Here is a 26,269-nt window from a genome sequence, read left to right as displayed (position 1 = left end):
TTGTCCTTGTTTGTCCTGTTTGATCTTTAGCAGAACTTTCGAGAGGAGAGGCAGAGAGGGAAAGGCATAAACTGAGTAGCTTTCCCAGGTGAAGGACAAGGCATCCACTTACCAAGCTTGACTGTGGGAAATCCTTGTGCAGAATTTGTCCAATTGGTAGTTCTGAGGGAGGCAAACATGTCTATCTCTGGATTCCCCCATTTGTTTTTCATAAGGTTGAACATCTTTGGTTCCAGTTTCTACTCGTGTGGATCCATGAGATTTCTGCTAACGTCTGCCAGTGAATTTAGCTTGCTTGGCAGGAATTGAGCTTGTAGGTGCACTTGGTAGCTCAAGGCTGTGTTCCACAGAGCCATGGCTAGTCTGCAAAGAGGGTACGAGTGGGTTCCCCTCTGTTTGTTTATGCACCACATAACAGTGATGTCGTCTGTCTTTACCAATAATTGTCCTGGAAGAATGTGGTCCTTGAAGGCTGTCAGGGAATTCTGTAAAGCTGTCAGGGAATTCTGTAAAGCTAACATTTCTTTTTGATTGATATGCAGGAGCATCTGACTCCGGTTCCATTTGTCCTGAATGCGCTGCCCTGCCAAGTGAGCCCCCCATGCATAGTCTGATGCATCTGTTAGAGTTTGGGTGGCAGGGGGGAGAGTAAATGGGAGCCCCTTGTTGTGGTAGCAGGCCTCTGTCCACCAAAGGAACTCTATCTTTATGCAAGGAATGATAGGAATCATTGACTCCAGGTCCTGAGAATGTTGACACCATAGGCTTTTTAGATACCATTGTAGTTTCCTCATATGCAGTCTTGCATATGGAATTAGTAGAATGCAAAAGGCCATGAACCCCAGGGCTTGCAGTATTTCCCTTGCAGATAGCTAGGTCTTTGTGGCCAGTAGTTTGAAGTAGGCTGTCAAATAAACTTGTTTCTCTGGCGTGAGGTAAGCCATCTGGGAAGTTGTGTTCAAGCTTGCTCCCAGGAATACAATTTGTTGGCAAGGTACTAGAAGAGATTTCTTTTCGTTTATGGTGTACCCCAGTGAGGTTAGAAGTTTCTTTACAAATGCCAGATGTTTTAGTAGCATGTCCTGGCCTTCTGCCTGAATTAGACAATCGTCCAGGTATGGGTATATTTGAATATTTCTTTGCCTGCAAAATGCAATGACTGGAGCTAGACACTTTGCGATTACCCTGGGAGCAGTAGATAAGCCAAAGAGAAGTGCAGAGAACTGATAGTGCATGGAACCTGCTCTGAAGCGTAGGTATTTCCTGCAAGGATTCCCTTATTGGAATGTGCAGGTAAGCTTCCTTTAAGTATAGACAGTTGCCAACCAGGCATCTTTGGCTAGCATAGGAAACAGCTGTTGAAGTGCTAGCATTTTGAATTTTGGGATTACCAAAAACGTGTTTAGAATAGAGAGGTCCAGGATAGGATGCCAGGAGCCATCTTTTCAGGGTACCAGGAAAAGTCTTGAGTAAAAACCGTGTCCCCTTTCTTCTGCTGGGACAGGTTGAATAGCCCTGATACTTAGAGAGAGAACCTGCTGTTCAGCCTCTGCCCACCGATTTGGGGGTAGGTCTGGCCAACTGTTTGGGGTTGGTAAGGTGTGGAAGTGGAATCTGTATCCTTGGAAAACTATATTTAAAACCCATTTGTCCTGGGTAATGAGTTCCCAGTTTTTTTGCATGCAGGGCGATCTTTCCTCCTAAGGGAGAAGGCAGTTGAGCAGGGCTTGGAAGGTTTAAGGTTAAGTCATTGTGACATTTTTTCATAGGGGATGTCTTACTACTTCCAGCTTTGGAACTGGGAGCCCCCCACTGCTTAGGCCTGTGAGTACCTTGAGACTGTACCCTAGGTGGTTGGCTATTCCTGGGTTTGGACTGAGAAGGCCTGGAAGAGACAGGTATGGATCAATTCTTAGAAGTCCAATGCGTGCTAAATCTAGGAGGCTGTACTTGCAGGAAATCTTTAACAGTTTGCATAAATTTAGCTTTTCCCTCCATCTTTTTAAGGACGACTTCTGGTTTGTTGCCAAACAGGTGGTCTTGGTTTAAGGGACCATCCAGTAATTTAGTTTTAACATGATCTGGCAAATTTTGCTCCTTAAGCCAAGCATGCCTTCTAAGTACAGACCCAGTGACAGTAGCCCTGCAAGATGCTTCTAAAGAGTCAAAACCACACTGCAAAGTATGTTTACCAACTTGTTCAGCAGAATGCATTAAATCCTGTAATTCTTTATTTTCAGCACAGTCAGGAATCAACATCATTTTCTGTTTAAGTAGTCCCATAATATGCTGCTGATACTTTAACATATGAAACTGGCAGTTTAAGGCTCCAATGGCCAAAGTAGCCGAAGTGTATACGTTCTTACCCCATCTATCCAAGGCCCTGGAAGGGGTTTTTGGCAGTAGTAGCCTTAATGCCTTTAGGTCCTTTAACATATGAAACTGGCAGTTTAAGGCTCCAATGGCCAAAGTAGCCGAAGTGTATACGTTCTTACCCCATCTATCCAAGGCCCTGGAAGGGGTTTTTGGCAGTAGTAGCCTTAATGCCTTTAGGTCCTTTAACATATGAAACTGGCAGTTTAAGGCTCCAATGGCCAAAGTAGCCGAAGTGTATACGTTCTTACCCCATCTATCCAAGGCCCTGGAAGGGGTTTTTGGCAGTAGTAGCCTTAATGCCTTTAGGTCCTTGGGAAATGGTCTCTGGGTCCACAGAAGGATTCTTGAAGAGGAACATGTGATAGTCAGGTACTCTGTAATACCGGTCAGGCTTCCTGGGAGCTGGAGGCAAAGTGTCTGGGGCCAGGCTAGATTCCAAGAAGGCATCATCTACAATGTCCAGGACAGGAGGGATAGCTAAAGGCCTGTGTTGAGGGAGGAGTAAGAATTCCTTAAGCCTCTTTTTGGAGTCAGAGTAATCTTGGCTTTCCCAAAGCAAATGCTCCCTAAGAGTGTCCAAGGTTTCACCAAAAGAAAAATCTTCTGAAGGGGAAGCAGATGGAATGGAATCCTTTGCATCAGAATCCTCATAGGTAGATAAGGGCAAATCCTGGTAATCAGAAGAAACAGAAATTTCAGAATCCTGATCAGAAGAATCAGAAGGAAAATCAGTTCTGGGTCTCTTAGAGGGGGAAGGCTGACTTCCCCTAATTAAAGTAATAAGGTCTTCAGTCATTCTTATCATTTGTTTTTAGGCATATGGGCCTGCCCATGCGGTTTGGATGTTGATTTTCTAGGCGTGGGTCGAGTTTCAGGCCTTGAAGAAGAAGATGGCGTCTGTTTGAAATGCAAGTCAATAGGCCTGAATACACCCTCAGAAGCCAGTGCCTGCACAGCGGCTCCAGACGCATCCAAGGTGGACACATATGCAAGTTCCATAGTTGAAGAAGCATCTCGCAGCATACTGAACTCCGAATAGGTCTCAGTAGAGGTCTGTGAATCTGAAGTTGCAGGTATCAGGGGCTGCGAAAGCGCCTCACTGAGTACTGGCGAACTGGTGACTAGCTTAACGGAAGCATCGAGGGCAGCTTTGGACCCATGCGGTCTGTCTCTGACTTTATCTTTACATTTTTCGGAATGTCGGTAGTCGTATGGCTTACCACAGCCATTTCTGGATAGTTAAACTGAGTACCAAAATAATTTGCTGCAAAAAGAAACAGACAACCAATAGTCCGGGGGTTGAATAAAGCACAAAACTGACAGTGAGGGATGTTGTAATCTGGGCCTAAGCAATGAATGCAGTACAAATGAAAATCTTTATGCAGTATTTGCTTTCCACAGGTAATACAATTGTTAACTTTTACTGACATCAGTTACGAGCAAGAAAAAGGATCCCAACGGGGTACTTAGCTTTTTTTGAAGACTTCGGTTCTGAAACTTGAAAACAAAAATTTCAGGAGTCTGACAACCGGCACTTGCGAACTGCTTCTGGTTCGGGCACCACGCGGCAAGAAAGACTGATGCAATGGTGTCAGCTGCATGTTTTATACCCCTGATGACCTGATGTCATGGAAGAGATATCATCCGACGCAGGAATCCAAGACTTTGATATTCAGGCCGGTTGAGGGCAACCTGCAGGCAGATAACCCAAATGTAACGACTGCAACAGTGAAACACGAAGAACATCTAGGTACCTGTGTTGTCTTCTTTCATTCTTCTTCACCACTGGGTCTAGGATCCAATCATCGGATCCGACTCAGTACTCTCTCCTAGACTTTGGATCAAAGCTTCTAGCTCCTCCCTTTACTCATAATCCCCCACGGCTTCCTCCAAGCCCTCAGACCATATTTGCTGTCTCTATATAACTATATATACAGAGTACTTCTGGGTAATATATGTAGATAAATCCCACAATTAATTGCAAAAGGAAGAAAAGGTAGGAAATTTGTTTATCTAAAGAGGCTCAAACATAGAACCCATGGGCTCCAACTTCCTCTAGAATTCTTCCAGGAACACAGGAAGAGGGGCTGTGGTGGTGGTGGTGGTGGTGGTGGTGGGGGGCAAGAATGAAAGAAGACAACACAGATGACTAGTTATGGTAAGTACATAACTTAAATCTGAGGTTGTCTCTTTCATTCTTCCTCACCACTGGGTCAAACCCAGCTACATTGCTCTTAAATGTCCATTATGGAAGAACATGATGCAGCACTACTGAACCAAAGGCAGCCCAGTTTCTAGAAATAATGTCAAGCTTGAAATGAGTAACAAAGTTGTGAATCGTACACCAAGTGACTGCTGCACAAATATCCTCAACTGAAGATCTGGAAGAAAAAGCCACAGATGTAGCCACAGATCTGGCAGAATGAGATTTGGGTGGCCGGTGTAAAGACAACCCTGCTTGGTGGTAAATTAGTGAAATAGTGTGTAATCCATTTGGCCAAAATGAATTTAGAAACTGCCTGCCCCAAATGATAAGGGGATTAGGACAGAAGAAGTTGGTCAGATTTTTTATGCTGTTTCGTTCAGTGAAGATAAAAGCATAACTGCCTATGAACATCAAGAAGGTGTGACATGTACTCGCCCATTGTAAACGTAGGAAAGAATATTGGCAGCTGGACAGACTGATTAAGGTTTGATTCAGTGGCTACCTTAGGCATGAAGAAAGGGTTAGTACATATAGACACTGTCTTTGTGGAAAATAATATAAGGGGGGTTTTGAAGGCAAAGCCTCTAATTCAGAGACTCTTTCACTAATGCCAATGTTACCAGCAGAACAGTTTTCCAGGAAAGAAACTTTAAATCAGAAGTCCCTGATGGCTCAAACAGCTTTTGTGTTAACCCTTGTAAAACCACTGTGAGAGTCCATGCAGACAAGTTTCTTTGATAGGAAGTCAGAGGAGAAAAACCCCTTTCAAGAAGGCTTTACATAACTTAAGAGCTCCATAAGGAAAAATGTCCATGCCCAGCATGAAAATTTGATATTGCTGCAAGTTGTAGCTTTACTGTAGAAAAACTAGCTCCTTGGTCAAACAAGAAGCTATGGAAAAGTAAACTGTCAGGAACAGATGCTGAAAAGGGATCAGTGTTCTCTTTGCTGGCCCATATAGATAATCTCTTCCATTTACTTTTGTAAACCTTCTTTGTGGAAAACTTCTAAGAAGCCAGAATATTCTTGACCAGGGAAGCGAGCCTGGACTACCTAATAATCAGTGGACCTGGGGAAACCATGCTGTCAGTTTGACGGTGTGGAGATTGGGGTGTCGGAATTCTGATGGGTTTGACAGGGGGTCCTGGTTGGGCTCCAGAATCCAAGAAGGATACTTGACAAGACCATATAGGAACCACACTTGACGAGGCAAGAAGGGGACAATGAGGATGACTGGACCCTTCAACTTTCTTGCCTTCTGGAGTAATCTTGGGATTAGAGAAGAGAATGACAAGTATAAAGGAGACTCTAGGGCCAATCGTGGACTACAGTGTCCCTTGGTGACTCTACCTAAGGAGGGATAGAGCAAAAACTCGCAGCACTTGTCGTTCCAGTGACAGGCAAATAAGGTGCAGTGAGGCTGGCCCCAAGGGCTGAAAATCATGGTTGCAACTTATTGATTGAGGGACCACTTGTGAGGACTCAGAATGGACCTGATGAGTCTTGTCTGCCAACACATTGGTTTCCCCAGCATATGCGTTGAAACTAGAAAGTGGTCCGAAGAGATCGCCCATTCCCAGACCCTCGTGGCCTCCCTGCACAACAGGTAAGAACATGTTCCTTACTTGTTGATGTACCAGACGTCTGACATGTCGTCTGTGTAAATAGCAACAGTTCCTAGACAAAGATCATCCGGAAAGGCTTGCAACGATAGAAGGACTTCTTTTATGTGCAAACTGGTCTCTGTAGGGAGCCGCGTGCCTTGGACCATTTCCTCCATTTAATCCCCCCTCCCAGTTGGGAAGAGTCCATGGTCACTGTGGCTGCTGGTGGGGGGGGGGGGACAAAATGGTCTGCCTAGGTGCAAATCTTGGCACTGAAGCCACCACTGCACATGGCATTTGCAGATCAGTGCGAGTTTCACTTGCATGGAAAGCGGCTGGAATAGAATTGACCACTGAACTGCTAAGATCCAATGGAGAACTCTCATGAAGAATCACCCCAATGGGACTAAGACTATAGTTGCTGCCATGAATCCCAATACCTGTAGAACCAGTCTGGCCAGAGAAGAGAGGCGAGACATGTCCTGTATCTGACTTCGTAGGATCATGATCCTTTGTAATGGTAGATAGTTTATGGCCTGTAGCAGTTGATGTCTGGTTGGGGCAGTCAGAAGCCAGTCGTCTAAGTTCAGAAACACCTGGAATCCTTGGAGCCACAGATGAGCTGCCACCACTGCCATGCATTTGGTAAACACCTGGGGGACTGTGATGAGTCCAAAGGGTAGTGCTCTGAACTAGTAATGATTGGCTCCCAGCCGATAGTGCAGAAATTTCCTGGAGTGCAAGTGTATCTTTATGTGGTAGCATGCTTCCTGGAAATCTATGGAGCACATCCAACTGTCCTTGTGCAGAAGCGTTGAATGGACTGTACCATAACCATCCAGAACTTGGATTTCTTTACAAACAGATTCACTCTGCTTAGATCCAGGATTGGTCTTTGGTCCCCCGTTTCCCTTGGCACCAAAAAGAAATGGGAGTAAGTTCCACATCCTAGTTGTTTGGCTGGGTCTTTCTGGATTACTTTTTTTGAAGCACCTTTTGAACCTCTAGAGCTACTGACTTCCTCTGATTGGGTGGAGTATAGAAGAGTTTCTGGTTTGTTACTGCAGGGGGAATGGCAAAGAGGATGTTATATCCTCTGAATATCATGTTTAGCACCCAGTTGATTTTTTGTGAGTTTTGTACAGGCTTCTGAGTGCAAAGAAAAATATCCCCAGACTGCCTCCAGAGAACAGGAGACAGGCAGCACTTCAGGAGCACTGATACGGTTTGTTGGGAAAAGAATCCCAAAAACACAGATTCTGCAGGCCTCCTCTGCCCCTAGGGTGCCATCTGTCACTGAAACCTCTACCCCTGTCTCTGTAAGAGGAACTGCCCCACAAATCTAGGAAAGGTCCCAAAGTCTTACAGAACCACATTTTCTTACCACCTTGTTAGTTCCTGGAAAAGGTATGCGGAGGGTTTGGAAACTTAATGCCAATGGTAGACAGGGTCTTTCATTCCTGTTCGCGGAGGGTAAGCATTTCTTTAACTGATGGTCCACAAAGGGAGGAAATGTCAAAAGGTGCATTAATAAAAGATGCCTTAAAGGGTTCCACGAAATCACACAGCCTCATCCAGGCATGTCGTCGCATAGCTATGCCTGAGCTAGCTGCTCGAGAGATGCCTTCCAAAGGGTGGTAAAGTAACCTCATCAATGAATTAGCAATAGATGAAAGAGTGGCCAGCTGCGGAGAAACCTTCTTGAGGTCCTCCACTGGCATGGACCTAGCAACAGAACTTGACAGTTCCTTAATTAAATCCCTTTGCAGACATGTGAAATGTGCCATAAAATTTAATGACCTCAGAGTGAAAGTATCCAAGGTGTAAACACGCTTCTCAAACCTGTCCATTGCTCTGGAATCTTTCTTTGGAGGATGGACAGCGGAGCTCTGTTGTGATAGCTCTTTTTTGTTGCTGCTGCCACAACCATGGCATCAACTGCAATATATTTGCTCCAGTACTGACTATTAGGAGGCTGGGGACAGAATCTTGTCATGTCATTCTGGAATTGGTTCAATGGTGCCCAGTTCTTTCCAGGCCCAGCGGGAGACTAGATCAATAAGCTCATCCACCAGGAGAGTCATCCAAGATGGTGATGGCCCAGTCACAAAGGCATCCAACAGCGCAGACTCTTCTGGTGAAGGATTTTGGGCTGACCAACCATCCCTCTTGCCCAAGGATTTTCCATGATGTCCCTGAAAGAAATACAGTCGGGTGGAGATCTGGGGGACCCTTCACCTTCCTCAAAGTCCAGGTCTTCCATGAGAGACTCCATTGCACTTTCTTTCCCAGGAGACCTTCTCATTGGTGTGATCTGGGGAGGTATCGGAAGAGAAGGGACACCTGGATGAAGAATGTGATTGGGAGCTTTCCAGAACTGGCTGACCTGACTGGACAGAAACGGGTTCTGAGCTCACGACAGCTGGAGGATGAGGGGAGGGAGCCAAGATACAAAAGGATGCATCCCCAGTTGAGAACAGCCTTGACAGAATTTGGACAGCAGAAGGATCTGGGGATACTACTGCCTCATAGCCAAAGCAGTTAAAAAAGGAAAGCCACAGGCATCCCCTGATCCATGCTTCCCAGATAGAATCAGGCCCAAGCTGTTTAGGGCCAAGGCTCTTAAGGGAAGGGATGTCTCCAAGCCAAACAGAGCACACCCCCGTCCCTCGGACCTGGCGCGGACCTCTTGGATCAAAGACCTGCTCTAACTCAAAGACAATGGAGCCAAACTGGTCAAGTTAACTGTTGGATTACAGACATGATCAGACTGTGGATCCAATACCATACCTGTTGGGGATCTCAGATCCCTGAACTCCGAAGCCAAAGGTTGGATCAGAGAAGGAGAAAGTCTTTCCCTGGTAGAAAGGCTCACTGATCTGACAGAGGATGGAGACGGAATTATCCTCAACTGAATTTGAGATCGAAGAAATTTCTGCATCATTCTGTCCATGCCAATTTCAGGAAAACTCCTGGAAGATTGGAAGAAATGGCAGAAGGCAGCCTGGATGACTTAGTAGTTTGAAAAATCCTTTCTGGCAAAGTTGCAAAGATTGTCTGGATTGTATGATCCATAACACAAGGCCGAGCTTCCGGATCCGAAGCTATCAGAATAGGAGAACCAGTTGATGGACCCGAACCCATAGGATCCGAGAAACGAATAGGATCAGAGGCTGGTCAAATAAGTCAGATCTGAACTCTTGGTTTTCTTAGTGGAAGGCTCTGACAGGGAGAACAGGGACTTCAGATGCCTCTTTTTTGAATCAGAGATAGTAGGAGTAGAGGGGGGGGGGTTGAGCCCCTGCAGGTAGTAGCCCTCTCAGAATCAACATATTTCTCTGATCCAAGAGGGCTCTCAGATTAAAAGTAGGACAGTGTGGTGCCTAAGCAAAAAACAACTTCTTGTGGGCATCTGAGTTGAGGATCTGATGCCCACAAGAAGTGCATTTCTTGAATCCAGTAGGCTTGTCACAGTTTTCTGCCATGACTGCAAACAGAAGGAACACCTTAACCCAAAGAATATCAAAGCCATTAGCGGAGCTCTCTCTCTCACACGCACACACGCGCACACACACACACACGCACACACACAGTCCCAGACGCCAACGAAAGCATAGAAATCCTAAGCACTACAAATTGAAAAACTATTCTCACCAAAGATTATTCAAATTTTAACTATTTTAACTATTTCAACTATCTTAACTATCTAAGTATTTTAACTAGTCTACTATTTAACACTATAACAAAACACTCTCTAAAAACACTACAAAAATCTAAACCTATAACCTAACACACACTAAGCTAGCAAATTGGCACTGCAGGAGCACACTAATTAAATTCTAAATTCAAACAATAAGAAAAAAAAGCTGAAAAGGATATTAGTCAAAGAATATGCTGGATTTTTCATCTGGTATTGAATGGAACAAACGAGATCTGAGGACTTGGAGGAAGCAGTTCTCAGATACGAGTAAAGAGAGGAGTTAGAGACTTGGATCCGAAGTCTAGGAGAGACCAGCCAAGTAGGACTGGATCCTAGACCCAGTGGTGAGAAGGAGACAGCATCAGATCATAAAATGGCAATGTGTGTGCTCTAAGTGGGTCATTTGTGTTAAGATATGAAATATATTGTATTGTAGGATAGGGGACTGTTGAGGATGAGTGGCAATCCTGTTCCCTAAACATATAGCAGAAAACATTTCATCTATTGCATAGCAGACTCACGTATTCAATACTTGCACACACATACATACATATATCTATAAATACATACTGTGTATGTGTATATATACACATACATATGTACATATACTATACGTAACTTGTACTGTGTAAATGCATGTATTGCATATGATTAGATCATCACTGGTTGACAACACAAATGTGAGAACAAAGCTGAGTACATCACAAATGTGTGGTATACCAAAAGGACAAACCATAAAACACAAAACTTCCCTCCCACTATCAATAAATACCACTAGTATGTCAGATCATGCATTGTCTGAACAGTGGTACTGCACAGCCTTATTCATGTGTGCTAACCCTACCCTTTCCAATAACATTACACTACTAAAAGCTGTTTCCACTACAGTACCACAACACAAGACACAAGGACGGACATAGAACAGACAACACTAAAGAGGCATAGCACTAAATCTACTCCCTTGCTTAACCCTAACCTGCACTTGCACCTACACACTACCTGCTATAAAGAAATTTTGCACATTTTCACAACCACCATTTTTTCAATCAAATATTCATTTTTCTGCACATTCCTACATACGTACAATATACAACACCTGAATTCAACCAAATGTGAAGACACACATTTGTGCTGTTTCTCATTTTTAAACCCACACAAAACTGTCGACCAAATTAGCTGCCAATCATGTGAATGACAACCATTTTATATACACACATCTGTGTGCGTGTGAGAGACCATGTGTGCATGTACACACACACACACACACACACACACACACACACACACACACACACACACACACACACACACACACACACACACACACACACACACACACACACACACATCATCATGCATCCGCTGCTCTGTATTCCTGTAGAGATGGCTAGGATTTTAGATGCTTGTTTTGCCCTTAGGGGATGTACGAGATTACTGATTGCTGATTATACAAGTGTCCCAATAGATCTGAGCTGTATGGTGATTTGTGTACAGCCTACTAGCTTCCCTAGTGAAATGGGTTGTGGAATGAGAATCTTCTGTGCAATAGTCTTCAAATATTCTCTTTTTGGGTTGTGGTCTGTTTTATGTACATTAAACTGCTGTTTTAGGATTACAAAACTTCTTGAATTAAACCAGCTCCATGGTGCACAGAAGTAGAGTTCATACAAGTACTGAAAGGCTGCATCTTCCTATAATGAGGATTTCCAAAGATAATTTTGCACATGAAGAAAACAGAAGCAATTTTCTAACCCCCCCCCCCCCAATCCTTTCTTCCTCAAATTTCTTGCATCTTCTCCCTTTTTTACCTTAATCTTCTGCAGTTTATTATAAATTTGCAAGATGGAATTTAAGCCCTTTAAGGCATCTTAATTTCGTGATCTTATCTCTTTTGTGTCATGTACTGCTCCAAAGAAAGATCCACTGATGTTGGAAGTCTAGTCTCAAACAACCTTCTACAATGCATCTAAACAGACTTTCAATGGCATCAGAACTCTAGAAAATATAATTGGTGGAATAACTGCGACAATAAATTGGAAAAATCTGGAAAAAATCTTCATATGAAACTACTCTCAACAGGAACCCAAACTCGTACATAGCAATGAAAAGAACTGGAGATAACATTAGGAAATGCTAGCTTTACACAAGTGTATACACCAAACGACATCAGTGGCATGTTTCTGGAAATGGGCACTGCCTTGATCCAGAAGCTACACATTCTGCCAAGGGTGAGGGGTCATGTCAAGAATTGACTGAAGCAGCTAAGTAGAAAGTCAATGTGTTGTACAGCAGCAATAATCTTCAGTGAAAAAAATCATATAAAGCAAGCTGAATTTCCTATTTTTTTCCCCATTGTATCCCTGTTGAGTACAAGTCAGCATACAAATTTAGACTACACAAATTCACATTTTTAGCTTTCATGGTAATTATAAGAGTTATCCTTCCAGTTCTTTGGCATAGAGGGATACAGCCATGACTATGACCAACATAGCAAGAGTTCAAACAGTGGCATAACTTGGGCACTGGAAGTGCTAAGTGAAAGTTGGGGTGAGAGTTGGCTACCATCTTAGCCATTAATGGGCAGGGTGGGATGGCTTCCACTCAGTTAACCACCACCATCATCACGCAAGCAATGATTTGCTGGCTTGGCACTCTCAAGCTGGCGAGAGGCAACTCTCAAGTGTGGGTATCAGCTCAAACACATACTGGAAGGGTACAGGTTGCACGGGGTTGAAGCCTTACTTGGAAACATCTTCACTGCAGGTAACAGCACAAACCACCTCCATAGTTCCATGAATGACAGCCCCTCTGACAGGCTCTGGCCCTCACATTGATGACTTCCAGGTGGGTGGGAATGAATGGGATCAAGACAAACAAGTGAGAAACGTGATGGTTATCATTAGGCACACAGACAAAAGATATTAAAAAAAAAAAAAACTTTCAAATGCAAGTACTTACCTCCTGGTTCATCTACATGCATAAAAACTACATAGTCATTTGCTGCCAGAATAGAATAGAACTGTTCATGCCCTACAGGAGGCAGTTGAGCCATGTTCCAAGTGTCACCTCGATCCACAGACACATGAATCATTCTTAAATTTCCCTAGAAGAAGCAGAGGTTAAAGTTACTCCCTTGAAGTAATCAATGTGTAAAGGATAATTTATGATTGACTGTTCGCATTAATACATTAACATTCAGCCCCTCCTTGCTGACTAGTATGGAAGAGCAGGAATAGAAATTGGTTCATAACTACAGCAAAACTTTCATATTAAGGCCAAGGTTTTAAAACTAATCAAAATCAAACATGATGTTACAACTCTTGCATTTAAGTGAAACACAACAGTTTGTCTATTATAAAAGTTTTCAAACAATCTCACTTACCACCACATTCTGGCATTCTCCCCCCTACCCAGCATAGTTTTCTAACTTTTCCAAGTGAAAAAAGTCTGATGAGAGGACACTATACTACTGTGAAACATGTTAGATATGCAGTTACAGATTAAGGGATGTTACTACAGACAAAGTAGACATACAAGACAATTAATTCTGAAAATCTTTGGGATGGATTCCAAAAGCAGTTCTTCAAAAATAGAATATCCTGTTGCTCTAATCTAACATTCCCATTAGGCACATGTGGAAGCTATGTCCCCACAGGCCCACAAAAGCACTCCTCTGCATAGCATACACACTCCATAGTCTCCCCATCCCAAACATAAACTAAGTTTTCCAAACGTGAACTAAACTTTTATATCAAAATATTGTACCACAAACCATCTCAGCTAAACTAACTACTTTGTAACTATGAATGCACTACTTTTTCTTCTTCTTTCGGCTGCTCCCATTAGGGGTCGCCACAGCAGATCAACTGTTTCCATGCACTACGAAGTCCTAAAAATGATGAAATGCAGCAGAAGGCAGGAATGAAACTGGCATTACTAAGAAGCATTTCTGAAGATCTGTAGCTGTGGAGAAAATGCATAACCTCATACTATAGAAGGTTCAAGACAGGACTCCTGAAGTAGACCATAACCAGTGGGGGACAAATTCCGCATCAATTTAAAGAAAACACACCAAGTACAGATGTAAAAAAAATGCTCAAGACAGTATGCCTTGTACTACAACCTTGTTCACGCAGACTGATTTTGCCACTGTCCTGCTCACCTTAATCCTGTTGGCTTCACTTTAGTCATGCTAATAAATTCAGTCACAGTGCCTCCCTCAAGGTGAGACAGTACAGTTGTAAGATCTTACCATAACAGTGGATGTTATACTTCTCACTGTTGTAGCATTCTTTACTCTTGAGATATCCTGCCAAGGATAACCGAATGTCCAACCAGCATACCAAAGCCTTTACAACTTCCAAGCATTTACATCAGACATATGCCCTACATGCAAAGCATAAGGTACATGTGTGACATACGGACGCCTAATCCTACGAACTGAAGTGTCCAAGAAGAACCACAGCAAACAAAGAAAAGACGATCTGTACAGCCAGGAAGGAAAGAAGAAAAGAATGCAAGAAACACCTTTTGGCCAGAAAGAGGGTAACAGAAAGTAACAGACAGCAGGAAGGAGGGCCAGAATATTGCAACAGTGAGGAGGAGGATAACTATTGTTAAGGTAATATCTTACACACAACTGCAGTGTGTCCGTACCACTGTTACACTATTCTTTACTCTTGGAAAAGTAAAAAAGCCACTGGAAAGAATGGGAGGAGGAGGAAGGAATACAAAAGCCCACGCCAAATCCACGAAGAATGGCCCTGGCAAGTGTGAAAAGAAGACCACGGAGCAGCTTCCAAGATGGATCTAGTAACCAGATTCTTGAAAGAAAGCACCAGAAGAGGCCACTGCTTTGGTAGAATGAGCATGAACAGAACAAGGCCACTTGCCATGCGAAGAATAGCAAAAAAGGCCTTAGAAATCCAGGAGGATATGTTTGCTTAGATACGACAAACCCAATTTCCTGGCTTGAAAGGAAACAAAATTGCCCAGATTTCCTGATATGCTTTGTCTTGTCCAATTAACATCTGAGGTGTCTACGTAAATCCAAGGTGTGAAGAACCCTTTCACTATTAATCTGTGGAGAAGGGAAGGAAGATGAATGGACTGGTTCAAGGACAAATCATTAACCATCTTGGGGATAAAAGGAGGACTGGCATAAAAAGACACCCTTGTCTTTGTGAAAATACAAAAAAAGGAGGAACTGCCATGAGAGCTTAAGGTTCAGAGCCCCTCTTGATAGAAGAGCCACCAATGATACAGTCTTCCAAGTAAAGCATGGTACGGAAGAGGAAACTGCAGGCTCAAAAGGGATGGAGTCAAATTTTCAAGTCCAAAATTACAGTCCCAAATAGGAGGAAGAGGCTTTTTTGTTGCCTAGAAATGGGCACCTTTTAAAAATTAACTTCAGGATTAGAAGCCAAAGGTGGATTCAGCGACTGATAACAATGGCTGACAAACATTAAGAGATGAATATGCCAAACCAGAACTGAGCAACTAGAAAGGACTGTAGAGACCCCAAATGAAAAAATTATCCAGGCCATGCTTAAGACACCAAATAGAAAATCTCTTCTATTTAGTCACATACGATTTTCTAGTAGTGTATTTTCTGGCCTCCTGCGAAACCCAAAACATGTCTTCAGAAAACTAGCGCCTGAAAGGAATCAAAACCCTATCATTTAAAGTGTCAAATGAAGGATGGGCAAAGTGAAGGTGAAAGAGAGAACCCTTGTCTAGTGTGAGAAGATCCATCCTGTAGTAACATGCAATGACTGCCCCTTGTCCAGATAAAATAGGAGGAACCATCAGTGCTGTCTGGGCCAAAAAAATTGACCAGCAAGACTTTGGGCATGTCCCACACGATCTTGCGCAAGACCTCTGGTAGTACAGGAAGAGGGAGATAGGCACAGAGAAACATCCCCTTCCTAGAACAGGACAAGGTATCCCCTTTCCGAGTCAGAGAACTTAGCATTCTAGAACAAAACTGGGGAAGTTGTTTGTTCAGAAAGGATGCAAAAAATGTCTACCCGAGGAGTACCCCACTAATGTACAATGTCCGTAAACATTTCCCTGTGAAGTATCAACAGTCTGCCACCAAGCCATGGTAGACAGCAAAATCTCAAGCTTGAAGAGGCAGCCTGCAAAGAAGGTAAGATTTTGTGCCCCTTTTCTTGCTGATGTACCATATGACTGTAGTATTGTCTGTAAAAATCTTTACCTGGAACCCAAAGGAAGTGAAAAGGCTGGATATGTAGAAGTAAAGTCTTAATCTTCTTGATGTTTATATGGTCTGTTGAGGGGATCAATGACCCTGGCCTTTTAGGTTGTTGGAAGAGGCTCCCCCGCCATGACTTAAGTATTCTTGTATAGCTTCAGAGTAAGGAGAGGAATCTGGAAAGGTAGACAGTCTCAGGGAAATCGGTCGAACTCACAAGCAGAGCTTAAGCTTGAGACAAGGTAAGAGAGGAACCAGATTACTCCAGAAGCTGGCAGTGCTGGAGTCAAACAGTCTTGATATACCATAGAAATTTCCTCATGTGGAGTTTGTCAAAAGGAACCATGGGAATTGGTGGATGGTGTAACCCCAAAGCTCGAAGAAATTTCCTTGCAAGAAGGCCTGGAAGAGGATACTGGAAATATGCAGTCAAAGAGAAGACATTGGGAGGTGGGAGAGAAGGCAACATTGGGATGGTCTAAATCCTGCTACCCAAAAACACCTGGTCCTGAGAGGGAGTCAACACAGACTTTCAGATGAGGATGAACTCCACACTGCACAGAAGCACAGTGGAGTGTAAGTTCTGAAACAAGAGCTGCTAAGAGGGGGATTGGATTAAAAGGTCATCCGAACAAGGGAATAACTGAATTCCCTGAAGTCTGCAGAAGGCTACCACAGGGGATAGACATTTGGTAAAAAAAACTTTGAAGCTGTAGAAAGACCAAAAGGCAAAGTGGAGACAATGAGGAAGAAAGAGAAATGTAAAAACTTCTTGAAGACAGGGTGAATAAGAATATGGAAGTAAGAATTCTTCAAATCCAAAGATCCCAGAAAGTTTGAGGAAGCAGCAGATGGAGTAAGTGTCTGAAGAGACACCATCCTGAAGAAGGGACCTTGAGAAAGGAGTTGAGAAAAGACAGCTCTAGAATGGCCTCTACAGCAACTCCTTCCTCAGAACCAGATATATTCTGGAATAAAAAACAAACAGTTTCTTGTTGAGACAAAGGGACAAGTTGGATGGTTTCCTGCTCGACCAGATCCCACAGAATCAAAGGAAAATGAGGGAGCTGGCAAGGAGGCAGAGAAAGGCTACAGTATGAGCAAAAGGACTTCCAAGCCATAAAATAACTGTTTTGGGCAATGGAGAGTACCCAGGTGTCTGTGGTTATCTCTTGCCAAAGAGGAAAAGGAAGTATCAGCCTGAGGACAAAGGAATCTGGCAAAGGGGGAGGGAAGGCTCGACATCAGACAGAGGCAGATTTATCAGGGAAAAGGTGCTGTTTGGCCCCTAGATCTCTGAGTGGCTTGTCTGGGAAAATTCACTTAGGAAACTTCTTGCTCCTAGCAAGCTGTCTAGGCTGCCTATGGACAAAAATGAGCTTTACATGGATAATTCCTCTGAAACTTAGGGACAGGGTAAACAAAGATTTGCTTAAGGTAATGCGTAACCTTACCATTTTCCTGAAGAGTTTTAAACAAGTTTGCAGCAGCAGTACCCAAGAAATTCTGATTATCCAAGAGGCAATCTAAATGTTTGGCCTTAATGTCTTCAGGTACAGCTTGAAGGCACAACCAAGGGCATCTCCTCATGACACAGCCTGATGCAACTGCCCTAAAAGAGACATCTGCAGCATCATACTGCAATGGAATGGAGAGCTACCTGAGAGGCAGAACTAAGTGAAAAGGTAGACGGTCTTACTGTTCAAATCAGGCAAATTGGTCAAAATCCCATTAAGATGGGAGGGAACAGCTAGGACATATCTAGTCATATAGGTCCGAAAATTAACTGCCTAAAGTCCAAAGTAGCAGAAGCACACACTTCCCCCTTATCTCTCCACAGTACAGCTGTCCTTGTCAGAAAGGACAAGTTTGGAAGAGACCAGCAGTTTGGATGGCTTATATGTGGACATGGAAATAGCAGGATCAGATAAAGAACTTTTGCACAAATATGTATGATCCTCAGGGAGCAGAAGCAGCAATAAGCTAAGAAAATCTCTGACCTTTTTGTGTCCAGGGATGGTGTCTAGTCACTGTAGGGGTGGTCCCGTTTTCAAAGGTAGCTTCTATTTTCCTGGTGGTGCTCTTATTCAGAGGGTAACTTCAATCCGTATTTCTTGCAGTCTTTTGAAAGTTACAGAAGTTATTAAACATAACCTATTGAAGCTGAAGAAACTTCAGCAGCAGTTTGTGTCTTTAAAATTGTTTTATTGATTGTTGAGACACTGCTGTTCTCATCCCCTAACCCTCTAGGAGGCAAGTACGACCTACTGCCAAGAACATCAGAAACTGGGAGACTCACTTTTAGAATAACAATCCAGGGAGCAGAAGCAAGGACAGAAACATCTTGTGTGGGTTTCAGCACCATATGGACACTGAACGACCCAGAGAAAAATCCTGACACTAAGTATCCTTAGCCACAGAAGCCATGTGTTTGTTTTTGTCTTTTTTTTTTTTTTTTTTTTTTTTTACAGGAACATCTTTAACACATCTAGGAGGTTCAGATCCCTGCCTAGATTTGAAGAGGGTACCAGACACCTCTTCCTCAACTAATATTTGGGGAATACCTCCAGGAGATATAATCAGCCATGATTCCCCCACTACAGCTGCATCAGACATACGCACAGCCTTGGCAGATGTGAGGGTAGACAGTTCCGTGTCAGCCTCTAACTAGGTCATGGAAAAGAACTGTTGTTGACACCAGATGGTCCTCGGTTCTTCATCCAACTCCATGGGGATGTTCTGTGGAGACTGAACAGTAGCAAGGTCAGTACTTGCCTTTCTGGCTTTTTTCTCAAGTGTCAGCTGAACTTCAGGCTGGGTGGATTCCGTCATGGTATCCTGAGCAAAAAGCTTCCGATGCTGTTTTTCTAAATAATTAGAGGGGGAAGAGAGATGACTGCAGAGTGTTTTAGGGACAAATGCCTAACAGATATCACACTGTGTATGGTCATGTGTACACCCAAAGAAAAAAGGCACTTCTTGTGTCTATCTTTATAAGGAAGATGCCTCTCATATTCTCATTCTCCCTTCCTGTATGACATAAAAACAAACTACAAGGAGGAAAAAAAAAGAAAGTAAGGGACCTCACTGGGTTAATTACCTTTAGAAAACTCAGGAGAGGAGCAGCAAACAGACCAAATCAAAGGTAGGGTTCAAACTGCTGGCAAAGAAAAGGAGGATCAGATGTCCTTACATTACATATGTACCTTATGATTTGAACGTAGGGCATATATGTCTGAAGTATGACACCTGGAAGGTGTGAATGCTTTGGTTTGTTGGCCGGATGTACAGCTATCCTCGGCAGGAAATCCCAAGAGTAAAGAATACTGCAACAGTAATAAGGAAGGACATCTACTGATACAGATGGATCTTTGCAGAGCCTGGAGGTACATACACTGATGTGCTGCAAAGTATAATGTGGAAATCAAGACTTGACGGTCAGTCATGACCCAGGCAGAGGGGTGAGGCAAAAGAGCAGCCTGTTTTCTCTCTGCTGTATATATGACACAAACAGAAACAGAAACACACACACACACACACACACACACACACACACACACACACACACACACACACACACACACACACACACACGTGCATTCCAGTGTGTGTGTATGCTACAAATAAATCTCTAATTTCCTGTGAATGTACTTGCTCTGTACTAAATGTCTACAACAGGATCCTTCTGTCCTACATCAAAACGATACCACACACTGCCTAGTCCAACACATACGCTTCACCATCCAGAACAAAGAGGTGCCAGTCAAGATAATCCAGCCTCCAGGACTAGGGATCAAACCAGAGAGGCATGATTGAACACTTTTCTCCTCCTGTAACCTACTTAATATTGCTTAAAAAGACTAGAAAGTTGAGCATCTTAAAATCTTAAAAATCCTTGAAATTTTGCAAACAGCCCTGGATCAGTACCAAAAGTGTAACAAGATAACATTTAAAAGCCCAGATGGACACCTTTATTGCATATTTTAAGCTTCTGAAGTAACTATTACCTCTAACACTGCTGATACTTACAAGGACAGGATTATTTTTACCAAACATCCTAAATCCTGAGCTGAAGACAGACTTACCTGATGCCAGTTCCAATGGCAGAGTGCAAAGCTATGACTGTGGACCTGGTAATCCAGGTTTGACAATGGTTTGGATAGTGACAGATCTAGAAAAAGAGGACGGAACTGCCAATAGTGGGGGGGGGGGGGTTACAGGCTGACTGCAGAAGGCTTACTACTTCCTGCAAAAATGGGTAAAGATGCAAAAAAAAAAAAAAAAAAAACAAACAAAAAGAGACAGCCTTAGGGGGGCATAACATCTTCAATCCTCCAATGGGGGGGGGGGGGGTAGCGGCATTCATAATATGCACCCTTGTAGGGAAGGTATTTTGAGCTCACCTAGGGGAATGTGGCTTGAGCCATCATAAATTTCATTATAGCCTGGACGCAAAAGGAAACAAAAGCAACAGCCACGGCTGCCTGAAAGACAGCCCCCTCAAAGAGCTCTTCCCTCTGTGGTCTTGGATAACTCCCCATCACAGAGGAATGAATGTATCAAGTTTTGAATGGGGGAGGGCTGATTACAGGCAAACAAGGAAGTATAACACCAAGGGAGCAAAATCCACCCAAGGAAAAATTATTTGTTTCATGAAGGGAAGAGAACAGCATAATCTCAAATCAGAACGTCCTACCAAGGGTTCAAAACCAGAAACCAGATTATTAAGCATCTTTGCTATGCTAACAGAAGGATTCTGCAATGCTTTAACTGAACCATAAGAGAATGCTAGAAAATACTGAAAGAGAAGCAAGATGCATTCTTACCATATTACCTGACATACAAGTGGACCCTGTTTGGTAAGCTCCTATGGTTGGCTTCATCCTTTCTGTCAATCAAAAGTTTGCAAAATTCTCAGATGATACTGCAGTGAGGCCAGGTATGCCCAAGTGCTGGCACTCAGTAAAGTAACACACTATGCAAATATGCCTACCCCCTCAGCCTGCTAGTCTAGCCTTGCCTAGCTACTAGTGAGCATACTTCCTACAAATTAATAACAATGAAGATTTGATGTCTACACTGCCAACAATCAATACCAAACTATGTACATGCCCAACCCACAGGAAATACTAGCAGTAAAAGCCAGACAAAGGGGCCATCTATGCACAAGAGAACAGTGGGAGGGTATCTGTGGCCCATCAAGGAGGATCATAGCTCAGCCAAAACACAGTTGTACCATTTTTGTTGCAAAGAAAAACTTGACAGGTCCTATGACTAGAAATGAATACAACGTAGTAAACGACAATGGTGCAAGGAGTCAGATAACAGCTCCAGGACCAAAGATCCAAAGACTGAGTCTTGTAGTACAGACATATCAAAGGAAGCAGAGTGGTGCTTGGGATAATTAATGCTTGGTGAAGGTATGAACCAAAAGTCAAATGGGCACAACCCATATTGGCAACAAAGACATACTTGAAACACACACTGGCTATTTCTACACCCTGTCTGGTGTGTGTATTCTGACCTTGGCATCTTCCAGCTGGTAGTTTGCTGCCTTATGATGCTTCACATATAAATTACATTTAGCAACCAAGTCCCTTCCAACTTGGGGATAAAAAAAACAGGCACAAAAATACAGTCTCTCTTCCTAAACTCACACATTCACAAAGTAAAACTTTAAGTGGTCATGCATAATCCATGTTGCTTTGCTAAGTATGGTCTGCACCTGTCCCTTCTAGGCTTTCAAATATTAAGTAAAATGTTGTCCTCTCCCATAGAACCTTTTTAAGGCAATGCCAAACTGACAAACCTCCCTACATAGCAAAATAAGTTAAGGGAAATCTAAAGGTGTTACTGTCAACAGCAGGAGTCTAAACAATCTCTACTCCCTCCAAGCTATGCGGCCATCTGTGCAGTTACCAAGACATCATTTAAAACCACAGAGTACAGTGCAAAACTTCAGATTCTTCCACATATTTAGATCAACAACTACGCAGACATGGAACAAAGGTGGAAGTGTCTCGATCTACATCAATAACAAGCATACTTCTAGGTTGGTTATCAGGATGACACACTATCTATGGTAATTTGGACTTGCAGCAACTCTCAAGTCCCATACCATATTCTTCCAAGCTACAAATCACCCTCTCAGAAGACACTCCCCTTTCAACCAACTGCCACACTCATGGTGGACTTGTATCCATCTATAAACTGGGAATCCTGCATAACCTCAAATTTGCAGGTGCAGAGATTTCTACAAACTCCCTGGAACAGTTAGTGCATATGCCTACTAGAGGTACAAGCATACTGGACCTAGTTACACACAAATGTGGGAGAATGCTGCAACCCAAGTATTGTGTCCTCACTGATAAAATCAGACCACAAAGCAGTCGCCTTCAAAACAAGAATCAATTCTTTAACCTCAGCAATCGTCACAACTGCGAGAAAGTACTTCAAGATAAAATACTTTCTATTACGTGATAACATGTCAAAATGCCAAGCCCTTCCAAATCCGGAGAACACAGATGCCTACACAGAATTATTCACAGAAACTCTGTACAACCATGTGAATGACTGCATAGAGGCTGCTGTGCCTATCAGAATTAAATCCAAAACTACTTCAACAACAGGGGGGGGGGGAGGGTGGCCTAATGGTTAAGGTGTTTGCCTTGCAAACACAAGGTCCAGGGTTTGAGTCTCACAGGGTATAATTGGCTAGGCTTAGAATGGCTCGCAGGGGCAGTTAGCTTAGTACCAATCTATGAACCTATGAACAAACCAACCTGGTGGAATTCCAAATTAACAGGTTGTACAACAAAAGAAAAAAGTCATGGCTAAAATTAGGAAGTATAACACCAAAATGAACTCACTCATCCAACTGAAAAGACAACTAAGACGACAAAGTTCAACAAAGCAAATTGAGATAAAGATACCATCTCTGGCTAAGGACAACTATAAGGTCTTCTTTAACTTCATCTGAAATCTCAAAGGTAGTACAGAAATATTTGTAAATGGAGCAATGTTCATGGAACTGGGTTGATATAGGAAATCTTACAACTGAGAAATTCAACTCCCACTTTACCCCCACTCACCCCCAGCTGGCTCCCCAGGTAATACCATTGAACAATCCATCCAACTAGCAGTAAGGAACAGCTCTTAGATGTGCTTGCCAAGGCCAAGAATACAGCTTCAATGAGCCTTAATAATATCACAGGATGCCTCCTAAACAGCCTAATATTGGACTCATTATAGCCACTGGTGTCACTATTCAACGATAGCCTCAGAGAAGGCTTCATGCCATGTGAATGGAAGACTGGAACAATCTTCCCTCTGCACAAGGGCAGACCATTAATTGATTCTGGGAATTACAGACCTGTTAGTCTGACTAGCCTCATATGCAAACTCATGAAAAGAATCATGGAAGTGATTAACAATGACATAGGCAACCTTCAAACAGTGGACCCAACCCAGTTTGGTTTCATGGGTTTCATCAAAGGCAGGTCATGCCTCCTGAACTTAGTGGACTTTTTTAAGGTCACAAAAGCAATAGATAAAGGCAAAAAGATGTATACTTCCAGGAGCCTGCTGGTAGAGCAAAGGCAGTTCAGGAACTGCCATTACAGCAAAAATGTTTCGCTGAAGGCATTTTTGCTGACAGTAGAGAATTCTTTTTTCTCCACTGTTAGGTGACAGAGTAGGGATAAATAAGTTTAGGGGTTGTAGGAATGCAGGGAGGCTTGCTCCCATGCAAAAAAAAAAAAGATTTACTCCCAGTTTTACCAGAAGTGCTTTCTGTGAAACATTTTCTGAGTTTCTGACTATATGAGTCAAGATGTGGAGATCTTGCCATGCTCCCCTTACTGCCTACCTTCACCTAGCCAGGCAATTGATACAATACCCCACTTGGGCAATGTAAGCAAACTCATGGAATTGGGCATAAATCCATATGTAACTTGCTAGCTGGCCAGCTGGCTCACAGACAGGACCCAGGAAGTTAGGAGAGACCACCTCCACAAAGAGGCCAGTCACCAGTGGAGTCCCCCGGGTGTCTGTGCTGGGTCTGCTCATCTGGCATCTATTTTTCAGAAGTCAAGGCTATGTCAAGAGTCTCTGGCTTACCAAGTTTGCAAATGACTGCAAGCTAGGAGCAATCATAATTTCTTGCAGGAAGGTCTAACACAGACAAATGATTGGTGCCAAAGACATTGCTTAAAACTCATGCCAAGAAATACATAATGGTACCTTTTGGGAAATTAGCCACCCAAGGTAAACTACTTCACTGACAAAACATCTCTAAAAGTAGACAATAGTCAGGGATTTAGGGACTCGTCTAGACAGTAATCTGGCTTTCGACCATGTGTTTAAAATAATAAAAATCATTCTATGCCACTCAACTTGTAGGTGGGGACATAACAACTAGGTCCAAAGAAGTCATAGTGCCAGAGTTTGGCACTCCTCCTCTGTTTCCAGATGAAGTCCTTGATTCCAACTCTACTCGGGACATTGGCGCCTTAACTTGCTTGATCCATGCTTTGAATAAGAAAGTGGACGATTTGGCTACAATAATAGCAAACAACTCTAACAGCTTCTGCTCTCAACAATGGCTTGGAAGGTAGTCCGTCCTCCCCTTCAGCCTTGGCAGGTTCTGGTTCTCATGACCGAAGTCAAGGAGTGGAGAATTCCAACGTGCAAAGTGAGTCATCGGGGTTGACAGCTGTTATTACCCCCAGAGACTTGAACCAGAGTAGTAACACACCTAGTCATGTATCTAACTTACACGAGCAGGCATCACAAGCCCAATTTAGCAGCATTATGACTGACAATCGCAATCTACAGCAGTGGTTACAACCTATGATGAATTTAAATTTGTGTAACCTAGTAATAATGCTGCCTCTGCTGTTAACTCTCCTATCAGCATTACTACTAAATTGAAGAGTTTAGATTCCAAATATTTCAAGTTAAAGAAATTGCAACTTGAAGTTATATATTTTCGTGAATGTATTCAAAGGAATATAGTCCCGAAGGGGTTAAGAACATGGGTGCTACCCCACAGGACTTATTCCAGATTCCCCATTCCACATAGAATTAATGAATTTGTTTAACAAAGGATACAGTTGATGGAATGCTTTATCGTGCATTATACTGAGGAAATTAGTTTTAGAGGATGAAATTCATGATTTAGATGCATCTATGAGATCTGATATTGACTTTAACTCATTAACTCCGAGTGCCGTTACATGGCGCCTTTGTGCTTTTACCAGAGTGCTCTCTGAGAAGCTACAAATTGTATGCTGTTACATCCCAGTGCCTTCCACAAGCGCCAGTTACTTTATACTCTTATTTCAGCTCCACTGAAAAATTACCTGAACTGTGTCAGTTACATTTTCAACTTATTTTTCATCATGAAGCTGCCAGGTGTTCGTATTCGAAGATTTTGAGAAAATCGGCTTTTGTTACATTAGATAACAAGACTCTAAGTATATATATATATATATATATATATATATATATATATATATATTCACTTTTTAAATTATATGCATTATTTCCAGCTAATTTATAAGCACTAGTTAAAATTTACCTAATCTGTCATATAACTGCTCTAAGACTCATCCTACATAGTACGCTACTCTTACATAAAGAAATACTGTGAACCCCACTTCCTAGGGACAACAAATGCAATATGGATTTCACCTCCATCTGTTAAAACTCCATTACTTAGCCTGTCTTTCTGAAATATAAAAATGAAAGCAGTGGCTGATTAAATGCATAGGTTTAAAAAGTACAGCAGTAACTGCAATAGCAGCACTGTAATGTTCTGTACTGATCGCTTCCTGCAGTATTGGTAGAATATGCAAAGATCTATATCAATAGCTTCATTCGGACAACAATCAGTTCAACAATCAATTGTTCAACAATCAGTAAAAGCACATGTGGGTCATATTCCAAGTGTGTAAAAAAGTGCATTACACTCCTTGTTTCATGAGATTTGAAGTCCACTTGCGTCAAGCATTTCAGCTAGGCAGCTTACAATTTTCTCCCGATTATGCTTAGCGTATTTCTTATGTTCATACCCAAATGAAGTTAGCTGAACTATATTACAAAGCCCCAAGTGCAGGTGTTACTTAGTGCTTTTTTTCAGGATCAAGGATTCTTTTCATCTTTAG

General features: G+C 42.7%; 1 protein-coding gene across 2 annotated transcripts in view; it reads right to left on the bottom strand.

Moving 5' to 3' along the window:
• SORT1 (sortilin 1) overlaps positions 1–26,269 on the bottom strand; it is a 941,002-nt gene that overhangs the window by 406,982 nt on the left and 507,751 nt on the right. For both annotated transcript variants that reach the window (XM_044076883.1, XM_044076884.1), the window contains one exon: positions 12,845–12,989. In XM_044076883.1, coding sequence (XP_043932818.1) covers positions 12,845–12,989 — 145 coding nt within the window. The remainder of the gene's footprint in view (positions 1–12,844; positions 12,990–26,269) is intronic.

The sequence above is a fragment of the Protopterus annectens genome, chromosome 7.part0 (assembly GCF_019279795.1).
Source record: "Protopterus annectens isolate FY-2018-M chromosome 7.part0, PAN1.0, whole genome shotgun sequence".
Classification (NCBI taxonomy): domain Eukaryota; kingdom Metazoa; phylum Chordata; order Ceratodontiformes; family Protopteridae; genus Protopterus; species Protopterus annectens.
The sequence above is the reverse complement of the archived record's forward strand: the minus strand, read 5'-3'. Positions and strand labels throughout refer to the sequence as shown.